The sequence below is a fragment of the Cladosporium halotolerans genome, assembly GCF_011745625.1.
Source record: "Cladosporium halotolerans strain TM138-S3 chromosome Unknown Sca16, whole genome shotgun sequence".
Lineage (NCBI taxonomy): Eukaryota > Fungi > Ascomycota > Dothideomycetes > Cladosporiales > Cladosporiaceae > Cladosporium > Cladosporium halotolerans.
In genome coordinates, this window is record NW_027191467.1 from 473,045 (window position 1) to 487,783 (window position 14,739).

The following is a 14,739-nucleotide window of genomic DNA, read 5'->3' on the forward strand; positions in this document are numbered from 1 at the left end:
AGCCGTCTAACCATTTCCTTGCCACGCAGGCACTTTCAGGTGTGATTAATCACAGGTTGTGTGCGTGTCCCTGCCCTCCGCTCGGATACACGGCATCCGCGAAGCTCACCACAAGACCGGCAGCAAAGCACCGAACCACACTGGTGCACCAGCACCGCAACTACAATTACTCGCGCGAGCTGTTTCACTCAGCATCGCAGTGGAGACCGTACCAATGGTCTGTCTCCGTACACCTGGTTCGATTGACACAATTTCAGTGTTCTCGAATACTGGCATCTCTTCAGGGAATGTCTATGCTTGGTAGTTAGCCGTGCATATTGATACAATTTCGCAGCCGTCTTTCACGAATTGTCTTGGCTGGTTACCATAACGGCACGCGCATGCCACATGGATGCTTCCAAGACAAATTCGCACAGTCGTGAGCCGTGTGGGCTTTAGCGGCATTGCACGCAGTCCTGTTGCCAGCGGGATGCGCAGCATGGCAACACTGACATAGCGTGAGGCTAAAAGGAACAGAGCCGAAGCACGCAGCTGCTCCTGTCTGCGGACGAGATGTTGGGACAGCTAACAGCTACCAAGTACCATGTTTCGCCATATTACTGATCTGCGAGACGGGATCGCGTTTGCTGATGAGATGAGCTCGCCGTCGCAAAGATCGGGCGCCGTCGTTTCGCGTGCCCTTGAGTACCTAGCGCACCACGTCAAACATACCTGCGACGATCGTTGACGTGCATGTCCCGCGCTGGATATAGTGAACATCATGTCAGTCAACTCAGGTCGATACATCTGAGAGATAAAAATAAAATGGACATGGCCTCCAACAAATGGCAGTGTTTTTGTGTGGTCGATGGGTGCTAATTTAATGAAGGCCATGTCGCGCTTTGAGCTCGACCAGTCGGACACCAAGAGTCGATATCACGACGGAACGTCTAGAAGTCTCCAGCCTATTTCTTCTTCTTCTTCTCAAATCCCTCACTGCTACTGATTTCTGCTTGAAACCTTTCCGAAATGGAGATTGTGCTCTTATAGCTTCGCCGTAAGCTACAAGCTCTAGAGTATGTGACGAGGGATGCTTGACACCAACCCTAACCCTAACAACACAGTCGAAAGTTATTCCCATGCCGTCCCCACTTCTTGGTCTCCGAGGTCTGGATGCAAATACCAAGAAGGCACACGGCACGAACGGGCTATGACATTGCAAACGCGAAGTGACTATCACGAGTGACCAAGACTTGTCCTAACATTGATTGAAAATCCCCAGTTGATTGGAAGTAACACTGCATCTTTGTTATTCATCTTGAACACCAGATACCTCACACTCTCCTTGTAACCATGGCTCTCAACCCGCTCCCAAAGGCGCTCTTCTTCGACGTCTTCGGCACCTGCGTTGACTGGCGCAAAACCGTAACAGAGACTCTCATCGACGCCGCCTCCGCCGTAGGCGACAACACAATGGTACACCAACGACTCCTTCCCCCTACGCCACCCTCACTAACACCCCTCCCCCCCCAGACCCCCACCGACTGGGCCTCCTTCGCCCAAGCCTGGCGCACCAGCTACCTAACCTTCACGCGCGCCCTCGCCGCCGACCCCAGCATCCCCTACCGCACCGTCGACGAACACCACCTCGCCTCCCTCCAAACCCTCCTCGACCAACACAACCTCTCGACCCTCTGGCCCCAGCACATCGTCCACGACCTCAGCCTGATCTGGCACCGCCTCGCGCCCTGGCCCGACGCCGCCTCCGGCCTGGACCAGCTGAACTCGCTCGGAATCCAAACCGCCACCCTCACGAACGGCAACCTCGCGCTGATCAACGACCTCGCGGCCTTCGGCAAGCTGCCCTTCACGCATGTCCTCAGCGCCGAAATGTTCAGCAGCTACAAGCCCAACCCCGCCGTGTACCTGGGCGCGGCGGAGAAGCTGGGCCTGAAGCCGGAGGAGTGCGGGATGGTGGCGGCGCATTTGGGGGATTTGGAAGCCGCGCAGAAGTGTGGGTTTAGGACGGTTTATGTGGAGAGGAAGGATGAGGAGAGGGACGAGGGGCTGAGGGGGAAGGAGGGGCTGGTGGATGTTTGGGTGCGGGAGGGGGAGGAGGGGTTTGTGGAGGTTGCGAGGAGGTTGGGAGCGTGAACGGTGTTCTCTTTAGGTTCTTTGTTTGGTGGTCAATTATCCTCTTGTTTGTTTACTGATGAGGGGAGTGGAAACGTGCGGCGAGAGCTTCATAGAGCCCTCAATCGTGGGTAGAAATCGCGCCATTCAACGTTTCCTGGTCCGCGGGACTGCTATCTGTTGTCTCTTGCGAGTGAGACCCATTCACCCATTTCTCTCTTGAACGGAAACGACGCTAAAACATCAATGGACGATAAAGGACAGTAAGCAGCCACAAGGTACACTTGAGGTCGCTGCACAAGCCAAGCCGGAACAGTGTTCGCTGGGCGCACAATTTTTCCTCAGCGGGACATTGAATGAAGAGCCCACCTTTGGTCCGCAAATGGCATAGATCATGTTGTATACCAGGAACTGGTTCACTGGTGGATACTGCCGCCATTACAACCTCTCAGTCGTGGTGACACGGCTGTAGCTATAGCTTTCCTGCACAGCCCTGACCACACTGATGACTTCTGCAGCCTCGCCTCGGGACGTGTACAACAATGCCAGCCACGTGTATCCCATTGACTGTCGTCCAATCGCTTAGTGCTGTAGCCTACAGGGAGCGCAGACCGTCGGATCAGGCTATGAAGAGGCGTATCAGGTAGCATCGCGGCATGCGAAGCGCGCTCAGCCTTGCGCTGCGACAAACTCTTAAGACCATCACCGCCGCCGCAAAACCAGTTCACGAGGACGGGAGCAGCTCTCCGCAAAGTAATCCACTCAATCCCAGACTCGCCCGAACAACAGCTCCGCCACCCGCAACTCACAATGGGGACCACAATCACCTTCAGCCTCTCCTCCACCTCCACCGCCACCACCTCCCCCTCCCCAGCCCTAACAACAACCTTCACACCACCCCCAGCCTGCACAGTCGCACTTCACCATGCTCTCCTCCCCCTCCTACCTCGTCTGGCTCAACGAGCCCCTGCCCGTGCCCTCCAGCACCGTCTCCGCCTGCTACCCATCCGAGTTCCTCGCCGCATACGCCACGTCCACGTCCGGCCTATCGAGAGTGCCGCCCATGAGCCCGCTCGTGTGCCCGCTCGGCTGGACGACGGTCACGAGCGCGCCGGGGGACTACGTTGCTTGCTGTCCCGCGTGAGTTTCTTCCTCTCGCGGCTCTTGATACCGAGAGAGAGGCTGACATCGTCACGCGCAGGAACTTCAAGGGCGCGCCGCCCAAGAACGACACGACGCTCGACGGCTTCCGCCCCTTCTACGGCGGCACGTGCTACTCCGACGCGACGGTCGGGCAGGTGCTGTCCGTCACGCAGTACAACGAGCGGAGTCTTGTTGGGTCTTCGCAGTGGACTGTGACGGCGACGAGCGCGCAGGTGTACGCGCGGCCGATCGATGGGTATGCGGTGAGAGAGGCGACGGTGACGCGGACGGTGGAGGTGAGTTGAGCTGATGATTGGGTGTGGTGATTTGGGCAAGGGAGCTGACGAGGAGATAGAGCACTGGGTCTGCGACGGGGAGCTCGCTGCCGGTTGAGAGTGGAAGGGGGTTCAGTGGTGGGGAGATTGCGGGCGTGGCTGTTGGTGCTGTTGTGGGGTTGGGGTTGTGTGTTGCTGTGTTCGGTTTTGTGCTGTTGAGACGGCGCCGAAGGCGGAAGATAGAGTTGCCACCGGTCACGCAAGACGGCTCGATGCAGATGCCTTCAGAGTTGGTGGTTGGGAAAGAGCCGGCCGTCAGCCAGGTTGTCGAAACGAAGCCGTCTGAGCTGGAGGAGAGTGGCATTGCTGAAATGCCGACTCCACAGGCGGAGTTGGAAGGTCGGAATCCGTAAGTAAACCTTTCATAGCAAAGACTCCGGCCACTGCAGACAAGTGAACAATCAACAGGACATCTTCATGCTGCTGCCCTAGTCCACAATCTCCACAGGCCCCATTCCTGGTTCAACTGCGCAGTGACAGCGCTGACGGCACCATAGATTAAAAGAATGCAAGCTCAAAGATGTTGGGCGCAATGGAGACGAAGAGATGCGGACGAATGTTGAAGAAATGGCCCAGTACCTACCTTGCGTGCATTAGCCAGTAAGTAAGCACTATGATCCTTCATGCTGCTAGAGGCCAATAAGTGTCTTGAGATTGCTTCATCCTCAGCGTCTAGCACGTTATGCCTGTGTTAAGTTGAAGCGGCCACAGAAGTAAGTCACGCATGATTTGCCGCCATTTGCAATTGATCAGTGTGATACACATCGGCATCTCGAGACAGCTTGAAGGTGGTTGCAGCAATGTGCCGCGACAGTATAAATCCTAAGCTGTCTCGAGAGACTGGAGAGTATTTGTTGGGATAGGCTGAAGAAGCTGGCGTTGGTTCAGCTACACCGTTAATGGTGGCTGCAGCGGATCTCTGCACAAGCCGCCCTGCGGTGCTTCGCTTTTGCAGATCTCATTGTTGCGCGTCATGAGCGCTGGGTGGTAGAAGTTTTCTTGAGTCGTCAACAAGGATGCCTTCCTGGCGTGGACGAATTGCACATGCGCGCCCTCGGCCTGGGGAAGAAAAAAGACAAGACAAGAAAAAAGACAAGACCCATTTTGGAAATTGATACAGAGGAATGCGCCGTTTTTAAGCCTCATGCCAGGCGTCTTCACTCTTGCAGGGAAATATAAGCACTGCATGAGGTAGCGGTCTCGTCTTGTTTCATTGAGAAATCGGAGCCCTGCTGTGTCTTGAAGAAGGTCGTGTATTGGTATGCCTTCTAGACCAGTCACTCCGGTTGGATAATGTCATTCGTCCGGGGCGTGAGCGAATGGAAGTCAGCTTGGGCCAGGACGGCAGACGATAGACGAACGCATTGTCAAAGCGGCGATAGGCCAAGGCGGACGAGGCGACAGGTCGAGGCCTCAGCTCGCCCGCGTCCGTCTCCACACCAGGCAAGAGGGCACGCGACACCGCGCCACCTGCCGGCAGCAGCGTATGCTTGTCTTGAGGATGTAATATCAATGTCTTGACAAGAAAAGCACGAGATATCTTGCCAGTCGCATCGACAACAGAAAAGTACCATTTCACCCTCAATTGCTGTATGGGAAAAGAAGAGACGTCAGTGTTTCGAGCCTCTAAACCGGCTGGCTGGCACGGGCTGGCTGGCTTTGCTGGGCTGCGCGCGTCACTCGAGACTCACAGATCTCGCCTGTGCCTAGCTCCAAGCCAAAACTACCTAACCTTATCCGCTGCCTCTCGTCAACCCTGCTCGCACCGCATTTCTTCCTCGCCTTTGCCACCGCTACAATTCTCGCACCAGCGTCGCTCTGTTTCCGCATTTCGCCAATGATCTAGTCCGCCATAATGTCTTCTACCAACCCCGACGTCTCGCGCGTCGCAGGGCCCGCCGCCATGGCGAAGCCCGGTCAGCCCTCGCAGAGCAACGGCAGCGGATCGCAGAGCCGCGCATCCTCCTCAGCCAACCCCAATGGCGACGGCAAGCCTAAGAAGAAGCGCCATCGCGCTGGCAAGAACCGCAAAAAGAGACGCCAGAGCTTCGCCGCCGCCTCTGAGGCCTCCGAAGCCGTTGGCCCCGAGCGCCCCTCCGTCATTGACGCCAGAACGGCGACCCAGCAGGCCAGCTTCTACAGGCTGAACCACGGCAATCGCAGTAATACGAGCTTGGAGAGCGAGGCGTTGCTCGATCACAGAGAACAGAGCACACCTTCGGCCAGGCGCAGGAGCATCCAGCAGGGCTTTACCCGCCCGAGCTTGCCGTTTGGCCGTGAGAAGCAGAGACCGTCACAGTCTTCGGTGCCCACTAGCGCCGGACCGAAGACCAGGGCGGCGCGCTCGCACGATGTGGCTATCAGCGAGGACGACGAAGACCTTGCGCCCGATGCCACAGATCGTACTCCCCTGCTTGGATCCTCATTTGGCCGAGGACGGCCTCAGCTTTCTCGCGACAACTCAAAGTCAAACTATGGCAGCCATCAGAAGGGCCGCCGCTCGTCGGTCCACTCCAAGGCATCGTCGAAGAGGTCGAAGAAAAAGATCGATATTGGCGGGCTTGTGGGAGACCGATTCGAAGACGATCCTGATTACGACGTCAACAACCCGCCTTCCGTGCCCGGTTCGCCCAAACTTGGATCTCTCGACGATGTCATGGTCGCCGACATGCCTTCCACCAGCCACTCTGACCGAGGCAGAGATGCGATCATCAACATTGACTTCGATCGCGAGGAGGACGACCGCTTCAACAGCATCTCTCCAGATGCCATGCGCAGGCGGCATACGGTGGCCGACTTGGCCGAGCGGGATGTCTGCTTCCCTGCAAACGCTTCGGAGATCGGCGATGAGGATGCCGACCGACGTTCCCACACCAGTTCTCGCCAAAGGAGACGGCGCAGGCCGAAGCAGTGGCCTGATCTGGAGATTCTCGAGGAGTGGAGCCGCGAGGAGAAGGAAGAGCGTTCGCAGCAGGAGTACATCCGGGCCAAGAAAATCTCCGAGCCCGTCATGGTCGGCGGCAGACTTCGCCCGAGGAAGAACGTGTGGCACCGCGAGGAGGACGACGCGCCATTCCGCTTCACCTACTTCAACGAGCTTTTCGAGGAGACCATCCACGCGCGGACGATTAGCGATCTCTGCCAGGACGGTGGTACCTTCCGAGAGCTCTTCATCCCGGACCCCGTTGAGCTTAGTGACGAAAGCGAGGATGACGAGGATGAAGAGGAGCATGCGGGCATAGAAAGACCACCTATGGCTCCTCTCAATGGCCGCATCAGCGCGGGATCAAAAGCACCCGTTCCTGCAAGCCAAGGCGAGAATGGAGCTGAGGGCAAGAAGCCTAGCACAGGCACCAACACGCCCTCCGGCCGCGCCTCACAGGCGCCGACACCTGTACCTGGCAAGGCACAGCCAACGAAACGGTACGGTGCCAGGCCAACCTTCTGGCTCGACGTGCTCAGTCCGACGGAAGTCGAGATGAAGGTCCTCGCAAAGGCCTTCGGCATCCACCAGCTGACCATTGAGGACATTCTGATGGACGAGCCTCGCGAGAAGGTCGAGCTTTTCCAATCATACTACTTCGTCAACTACCGCTCTTTCGAGCAAGACAAGGACAACGAGGAGTACATGGAACCCATCAACATGTACGTTGTTGTCTTCCGCGACGGCGTCATCACCTTCCACCACTCCCAAACTCCCCACCCGGCCAACGTCCGCCGCCGCATCCGCCAGCTCAACGACTACATGAGCCCGACCGCCGACTGGGTCAGCTACGCGATCATCGACGACGTTACCGACGCCTACGCGCCCATGGTCCAGCAAATCGAGAACGAAGTCGACGACATCGACGACGAAATCCTCTACATGCACCAGCACTCCGCCGACGACGCGGCGGAGAAGGAGACCAACGTCCTCACCAAAACCAAGAGCGAGCGCGCGCAGGGCGCCACGACGCAAGGCGACATGGGCGGCGTCAAGACCGAGGGCGAGAAGACGGCCGGCGAGAGCGGCGGCGACATGCTGCGCCGCGTCGGCGAGTGCCGCAAGAAGGTCATGGGCCTGTACCGCCTGCTGGGCAACAAGGCGGACGTCATCAAGGGCTTCGCGAAGCGCTGCAACGAGCACTGGGAGGTCGCGCCGCGCTCGGAGATCGGCCTGTACCTCGGCGACATCCAGGACCACATCGTGACGATGACGGGCAACTTGAGCCATTACGAGAAGTACGTCCCCCCCTCTTTACCATCCCACCAAGCCCCCAAACTAATAATACCCCCCAGCCTCCTCTCCCGCGCCCACAGCAACTACCTCGCGCAGATCAACATCCGGATGAACGAGCGCGCGGAGCAGACGGCCGACGTGCTCGGCAAGCTGACCGTGCTGGGCACCATCGTGCTGCCGATGAACATCGTGACGGGCATGTGGGGCATGAACGTCTGGGTGCCCGGGCAGGAGTACGAGGGCAACCTGACCTGGTTCTGGTGCATCACCGCCGGCCTGTTCGGCTTCGGCATCACGTGCTACTTCATCGCGAAGAGGGTTTACGGGATTGTTTGAGGAGGAGGAGGAGGAGGAGGAGGAGGAGGAGGAGGAGGGCGGAATACCCGCGTGGGTTTTTTCTTTTGAGCTTGCCGTTCGAGCGCGTTCCGCGAGCGCCTTGTTTTCTTTTTTCACACCTTTCCGTTTTGTTTCTTCCGATGGTCTTGAGAGACCCTTTTCACGCGAGCACACGACGCTTTGGGACGGAGCAAAGACGCAGCTTCAGTGAGCGTCTCTAATTGATCGATTGGCGTTCGGGACCTATGAGACCGCTTTTTCTAAACGATGTGTGCGATTAGTGGGGGATAATGGGATGACTACTATACACGAGGGTCGTGGCGCGATAAATGTACATAGAATTATCGACTTGGATATCCGTTCGGGACAGAATAAAATGCTGGGTATTTCTTCGACACTTCACTGAAGACACTTTGAATATATGATTGCAGAATATTCTTCAGATGAGGCTAGGTACGCTAGCATCTATTTCGCTATAGCCACTATCTATTGGTACATGCTCGTCTTTCAGCCCCACTTTCGGTCCATGTCGTCTCGCTCAGGACTCCTCACATTCCCTCAAACCCATCCTCGTCCTCCGCATCAACATCGCCCTCAGCAATCTCCTTTGCAAGCTCTCTCTCGCGTTCGCGCGCCTTGGTCGCCTCCGCAATCTCCTGCCGGTGCTTGTGCATAGGGTAGCGCATGGCCATGACGCACTCGTCGCGCATGGCGAGCAGGGCGGAGATACGGGCGTGGAAGGCCTCGCTGGGCTCGGTGGTGCTGTAGGCGTCGCGCTGGGGGACGGTGACCATGTGGCCTTGGGCGTGGTCGAGCGAGGCCTCGATGACGCCGTCGCGGATGGCCTTGGCCGTGATGTACTCGGCGCTCTCCTCGCTGTCGACGCCGAGGCGCGTGCAGATGTCGCGCAGGCTGATGCGCGAGTAGGAGAGCGAGAGCATGCGCACGCCGGTCTTGATGACGTTCTGGCGCAGGCGCAGGATGAGCGTGTAGGTGCCGTCCTTTTTGAAGACGGCCGCGAAGGTCTCGACGCACTTGAGGAAGGCTTGGAGGTCGCCGACGCGCACGGCTTGCACGAGCTTGAAGTAGGGGTGGAGTGCTGCTTCGAGGTTCGGCTGGCGGAAGAGAGAGCGCTCGGGGATGTCGCCCATGAGGAGGTTGACGACGACGAGCAGCTTTGTTGCCTGCTGGTAGAAACCTGCAGCTGTGGAGGAGGTTGGGGACTTGCGGGTGGCGGAGGTGAGGTGCTCGTGGGCCTGGGTGTATGAGAGCTGAATAGCGCGAATGCGGCCGAGGTAGTAGAGGTAGCGGCAGACCTGGTTGTTTGAAGCAGTTGTAGGGAACTGTGTCTGCGCAATGAGCAGATCGGCCTGTGTGATGTCGGATGTGGAGATGTAGTTGCGAAGGAGCAGTACGGTGACGGCGGCCTGGGTATCGGCATCCTTCCTCAGGACGGCGGAGCGAAGCGCGGCGAGCAACTTCGGTCTGACGTTAATGACGGGCGACTGCTTCGAAGGAGGCTTGGGGTTGAGCTGCTCATGGAAGAGGGAGTAATAGTAGTAGGCCTTAGAGCCGATCGGGTCCAAAGTCCTTCGGTTGAAGTCGCGGAGCTTCTCAACGAACTTATCGCTGAAGTTGGCGCCCTTCTCATATTGCTCGTTGTCGTACAGGTAGACCTGTAGCTTGTTAGTATCATTGTGTACTCATTCATGCCATCATCCTCATCTTACCTGGACAAGCACGCCAAGGTACGACCAGATCTCAGGGATCTGCTCCTCATCGCTTTCCTTGCCAGCCTTCGTACCACCATTTTGCGCAACAGCTGCAGCGTTCTGCGGCAGCAAGCCTTCTAATACTCTTCTCGCTGGGTTGTTGGCGTTAGGGAAGGCTGTTCGGAGGGCGATAAGGATGGCGGTCGCTACGTCCTTGTGTTTCCGGATGGTGGAGATGGATCGCAGCGCGCGGAGTGTGAATCGGGAATCGAAGGTCTCGACGGCCTGGTTAAGGAGGGCAAAATTGTCGATTATAACTGGGGCTGGTGTCAGTATGTGTGTCGATCGACAATGATGGATGGCGGTGTTGGGTGTACGTACTGCGCTCGATGGGCTTCTCAGGCGCGGGACCTGACGCCTCGACCTGTTTCTCGCCTACTACGGCGTCGACTTCCATCTTGTCCGCCATGGTGAAGCAGACAGAGGATTGTGGATGTTGGAGAGTTGGTGGTGGTGTTGGCAGTGGCGGGCTGGATGCTGCGTTGCGCTCTCGTGATGACGGGCAGCTCTCGCAGCATGAGGTCGGGCTTGGCGAAGCGCAGCCGCCAGTTGACATCACACGCGAGAGCCGCATTCACAACGCGTCGGCAAAGATAAAGTGCATTTGGTAAGCAACACCATTAATAAATACGCAAAGCACAGCGAAGATGTGCGAGATTTGGAGCTGTCTGTAAACGGTCATCAACAATCAGCAGTTCTTGCAGCATTTGTGAACAAAACTCTTATTTCTTGCAAAGCCCTCAGGCCGTAACTCGTCGTCCACCACCCCGCTAGCTTCGCCAAAGTAAACATCGCGTTTCTCTACGATCCATATCCCTACAAACCACCCTAACTCGGACCACAACGCACATCTTCGCGCACATCTCTCACGATGGCATCCCTACTATCCTCGCACCTCGAGCAAATCTCCCTCTGCTCCAATTCAATCGCCGAGCTCCCCTTCCAAGGCCCCAAGATCTTCACCAACGCCCTCCTCTCAACCCACGACATCACCGCCCTGATCCGCGACACCGAAGCGCACGAACGCGCCCTCTTCCACCTTGCCCCGCCACCTCTCCCCACCAAACCCTCCAACCCCGACTTCGCCTCCACCGCCGCCGCCAGCACAACCGCAGCGCCCGCCCACCGCCGCGCGACAGTCTACGGCGGCCCGCGCCAGCCCAAGAACAAAGCCGTCGCGGCCGTGTTAGGCGGCGACCTGTACGCACGGACGCGAGCGCCGGACTCCACGCGCCAGAAGGGCGAGATCGACGTCGAAGCGCTGCTGCACGGCGCCGAGAAGCTGGCGGCCGTGTACCCGATTCCAGGCGCGGGGGAGCGGATCGCGCAGCTGAGGAGGCGGCACCAGCAGCTTGCGGCGAACATTGAGCACTACGAGGGGCGGGTTGCGCTGCAGGCGAGGGAGCTGGAGAGGATGCATAGGCCTTCCGGTATGAGTGATTATGGGGAGGAGGAGGATGAGGTTATGGGTGAGGGGGTTGAGGCTGGTGGGGAGGACGAGCTTATTGCGCCAATGACGAAGGAGGATTTGTTGAGGGAGGAGGAGGAGATTAGGGAGCTGGAGAGGAAGAAGCGGGGGCTCGAGGAGAGGGTTACGGGGATGGAGAGGGATTTGGGAGGACTGATGAGGTGAAGGATTTTGGTTTCTTGACGGTGTCAGGATGTGCAACGACACAAACTCTTGTCCTCGCGAGAGAAGGAGTTGATGGCAAACAAAAAGCAACAAAGCCGGGCCAGCACGAACCCTTTAACGTGGTTGTTTTCACTTACCACCAAATGAATACGACCCCTCTCTGGATGGAAGAAACAAGCGGTGGTCTGACGATGCAACCAAGACAGTCGAGCTTGAGCATATTGCCACGCTCGAGGTCAAGGAGACACAGAAGTGAGCCGAGCGACAAGGCGCTGAAAACTTTTGGCTACATTTCCAAACAATGTGGTTCTCAAGAATCTGCGCTCCTTTAAATTAGTGACAGGCTCATGGGGCACGTGAAGGCCCTAGGTTAGCACAAAGGAAGAATTCATGGGTGACTTGAAACAGCCTGCTGATAGAGCAGGAGGACGGCCCGAAAGGGCTGCAACAGGCGAGACGGCTTTTCATGCCGGAATAGGAGTGGAGCCTAAGCAAAAGGCTGGAGACCGTCGGTCGAACAGTGGGTTGAAAGTGGTCGAGACCTCTCGGCAGAAAGTAGAGGATTGCAGAACTGAGGTCATGGACAAGAGGTACTGCTGGGCAGATTTCCTGCCAACACTCCACGCCAAGGTCATGAGAACACAGGTTCATGGATAGTACTTTGCATAGCAAAAGGTTCAACCATGTAAATCGTCAATTCAAACCTCTACAAAAACAAGAAACAGAAGAAGGGTATCTGCGCCGCGCGTTGTCATCGGTCCCATGTTCCCCGAAAATAGACTCCCCGCCACTGGCCAGATGAATGCTCGTGCCATAATTCGTCACAGTTGAGCCAACCGACTAGTCCTCATCGAAAATGGCAGTGGCGTTGATCAGAATCGTATCCACGACACGCGCTTGAAGACCAGCGTCAGCAATCTGAGGGCCGGTGTGAGCGCCCATGAGACTTGGTCTGGAGGATGTGTCAGTAGGTACTCGTTATACTTTAAATGACAAGGTACTTACGCAAAGCAAATGGCGAGGTTCGAGTTGCCCATGCGGTTACGGCTTTCATTCTGCATCACGCGGTGAAGATGCAGCACGAGAGCGCGGAGAGTAGCGTAATTGGGATCGGGCAGGTCGTTGATGTTCTGGTGCAGGGCGTCGCGTCTGGCACCTTCATCTTCGATCCGTGCGGCGTCGATGAAGGCGCTGTACGCTTGGTTCGTGAACAATGGATCGGGCAGGTCGCGGAAGAATTGCTTCAGCAGCGTTGCTACGGAATTGACATCGTGGTAGAAGTTGGCTGGGTTCCGGAAGTCCAAGTTGGGCGCGTGTTGGTTGAAGGCGTCGCGCAGGGTGTTGACGTGTGAAGCTGTACCGGACATGCGGTAGATGCCTTCGACATCAAGACCAAACAGATCGACAGCTTGCATGCACTGGTAGACGACCATAGGCACGGCGGATTGATCCCGGGAGAACAGCTCATCGAGGCTAACGCCGAAGACTGGGCGGGAAGGTTGCTTTGTTGCCATGGTAGGTGGAACAGGAAAGTCTGAGGTGCTCATTGGGCTCATTGTGTTGCGATTCGCAGCGGAGATAGAACCAGTTGTCTGGTTTGGAGGGTATCCGGACCCGGGAGTAGATGGCGATCCGACGCGCTCCGAAGGGTGGAGCGGGTAGGGTGGGTTATTAGGGCCATCTCGGACAGGGGTCTGTTGTGTACCGTAAGGGTTCTGCTTCTGGTCGTAAGGGAAGGCGTCACCTGGACCGCCGGGAGATTGTGAAAACCCATAGCCGCCAGGAGATTGCGCCGACTGTCCGTAGGATGGTGATGAGCTTTGCTGCGGCGCTGAGCCGTATCGGCTGTTTGCTGATCCTGAAGGAGGAGGAACAGTGTGAATGCCAAGGCCTCCGACTGCTGGTGCTTGTGTTGTGGAGGACGAAGGCTGGGGCACTGGCTGTTGCTGCTTTGGCGCAAGTGTAGGGTGCTTCTCATACTTGATCTCGCTAGGCATAGGGGGGACCTTGCCACTGTGGCTTGCAACGTAGTTGTTGAAATCCTTGTCATTGTCGATCTCGATGACCAACTCACGCAAGCTCTTCTGACCGGACGGAGTCTCCTGGTCCGACAGTGGGCTCACGGCCAGACCATTGCCGAGCAGCAGCTTCTCGTTGAACGTGGCGTACTTCTGCAGCTGCAGAGCAAGAGCCGTGTCGCACTCTCTGATCAAAGACTGTAAAGCCTTCACGGCCTGAGGGCGGCCTGTTCTCAATAGATGGTCGCGCTGCGTCTTAGCCTGCCGTACTCGTTCCTCGTACTCGCTGTCTGCAGCCTGGACCTTGTGCAGAAGGTCGGACTCGACCTGCTCGGCACTCTTGGGTCCCTTCAAACCCAATCTTCTGCTACCCTTGGTATCACCAGTCCTGGCGCGATCGTAGCTCTCGGCCAGCGTGTCGTAGCGAGTTTTCGCTTTGTGCATGGCCTGCTCAGCATCGTATGCCTTCTTCTCAGCGTCGAGACCCTCGTGCTTCTGCTGCTTCCTCCCGCGTTCGATCTCAGCAGTCAAGTTGTTAAGGTCCTCATGCATCTGGTGGAGGGAGAGCGCGAACTGCATGCCGTTGTCACCCATGCGCTCATGGACGCGCAGAACCTCGCCCAGTTGCAAGGCATAGCTTCCGCTCTTCGAGTCTGGTCGTCGAGAGAGGTCCAACTGCGCTTTCGCAAGGCTCGTCAGCCCCTTGGCTTGCTCTTCTTCTAGCCGAGACCGTTTCCGGAGGAAGTCCGCGAAATCACGCGCGGAAGCTATACTCTGCTTCAGACGGTTTAGGAGGGTGTTGATGCCAATGTCCGAGTACATGACATCCTCGACGGCCTTAGGCGGACCGGTAGGCGCATCGTTGGGTGCTGCAGGTGGCGCGGTCGTGGTAGAGGGGCTCTCAGGCCCCGATCCATTGGCGACATGGAGGGTGTCGCCGTTGGGTTCGTCTAGGCTGTTCTTGCTGTTCTTGTCAGACATTATGCACGCGAAGCTGGTGTGTTTCAGCGAGGTTGGTGTGTGCGGCGGCCTCCAACAGGGAAAGGGTGGGCTAATGTCGGCGGGTGAGTACAGACGGCGACAGCTAGCTAAGTATAGACTGACGACTATTGTCGTTCGCCCGACCCTGGCCTTGCCTAGCGCTGCCCTTGTCCGCGTGGCTGAGCCAGCT

The 14,739-nt window shown here is 57.3% G+C and overlaps 6 protein-coding genes across 6 annotated transcripts; 4 read left to right on the top strand and 2 right to left on the bottom strand.

The window, feature by feature from the left end:
* Positions 1-1,162: 1,162 nt before the first annotated feature.
* Positions 1,163-2,133, top strand: WHR41_04886 (uncharacterized protein; the record flags this gene model as incomplete). Its single annotated transcript, XM_069373492.1, has 2 exons — positions 1,163-1,455; positions 1,513-2,133. Exons 1-2 carry the CDS (start codon positions 1,333-1,335, stop codon positions 2,131-2,133), a joined length of 744 nt encoding a protein of 247 aa, XP_069229189.1. The 5' UTR covers positions 1,163-1,332.
* A 904-nt stretch (positions 2,134-3,037) lies between these two features.
* Positions 3,038-3,943, top strand: WHR41_04887 (uncharacterized protein; the record flags this gene model as incomplete). The annotated part of the gene is made up of 3 exons (XM_069373493.1): positions 3,038-3,252; positions 3,314-3,551; positions 3,611-3,943. 3 exons carry the CDS (start codon positions 3,038-3,040, stop codon positions 3,941-3,943), a joined length of 786 nt encoding a protein of 261 aa, XP_069229190.1.
* A 1,435-nt stretch (positions 3,944-5,378) lies between these two features.
* WHR41_04888 (uncharacterized protein) lies at positions 5,379-8,172 on the top strand. The gene is made up of 2 exons (XM_069373494.1): positions 5,379-7,811; positions 7,869-8,172. Exons 1-2 carry the CDS (start codon positions 5,446-5,448, stop codon positions 8,143-8,145), a joined length of 2,643 nt encoding a protein of 880 aa, XP_069229183.1. The 5' UTR covers positions 5,379-5,445; the 3' UTR covers positions 8,146-8,172.
* Positions 8,173-8,693: 521 nt separating this feature from the next.
* Positions 8,694-10,326, bottom strand: WHR41_04889 (uncharacterized protein; the record flags this gene model as incomplete). Its single annotated transcript, XM_069373495.1, has 3 exons — positions 8,694-9,821; positions 9,876-10,174; positions 10,239-10,326. 3 exons carry the CDS (start codon positions 10,324-10,326, stop codon positions 8,694-8,696), a joined length of 1,515 nt encoding a protein of 504 aa, XP_069229184.1.
* A 462-nt stretch (positions 10,327-10,788) lies between these two features.
* WHR41_04890 (uncharacterized protein) lies at positions 10,789-11,550 on the top strand (the record flags this gene model as incomplete). Its single annotated transcript, XM_069373496.1, has 1 exon — positions 10,789-11,550. One exon carries the CDS (start codon positions 10,789-10,791, stop codon positions 11,548-11,550), a length of 762 nt encoding a protein of 253 aa, XP_069229056.1.
* A 676-nt stretch (positions 11,551-12,226) lies between these two features.
* On the bottom strand, positions 12,227-14,645 carry WHR41_04891 (uncharacterized protein). Its single transcript, XM_069373497.1, has 2 exons — positions 12,556-14,645; positions 12,227-12,502 (listed from the first exon to the last, which is right to left on the bottom strand). Exons 1-2 carry the CDS (start codon positions 14,547-14,549, stop codon positions 12,391-12,393), a joined length of 2,106 nt encoding a protein of 701 aa, XP_069229055.1. The 5' UTR covers positions 14,550-14,645; the 3' UTR covers positions 12,227-12,390.
* Between the last annotated feature and the right edge of the window lie 94 nt (positions 14,646-14,739).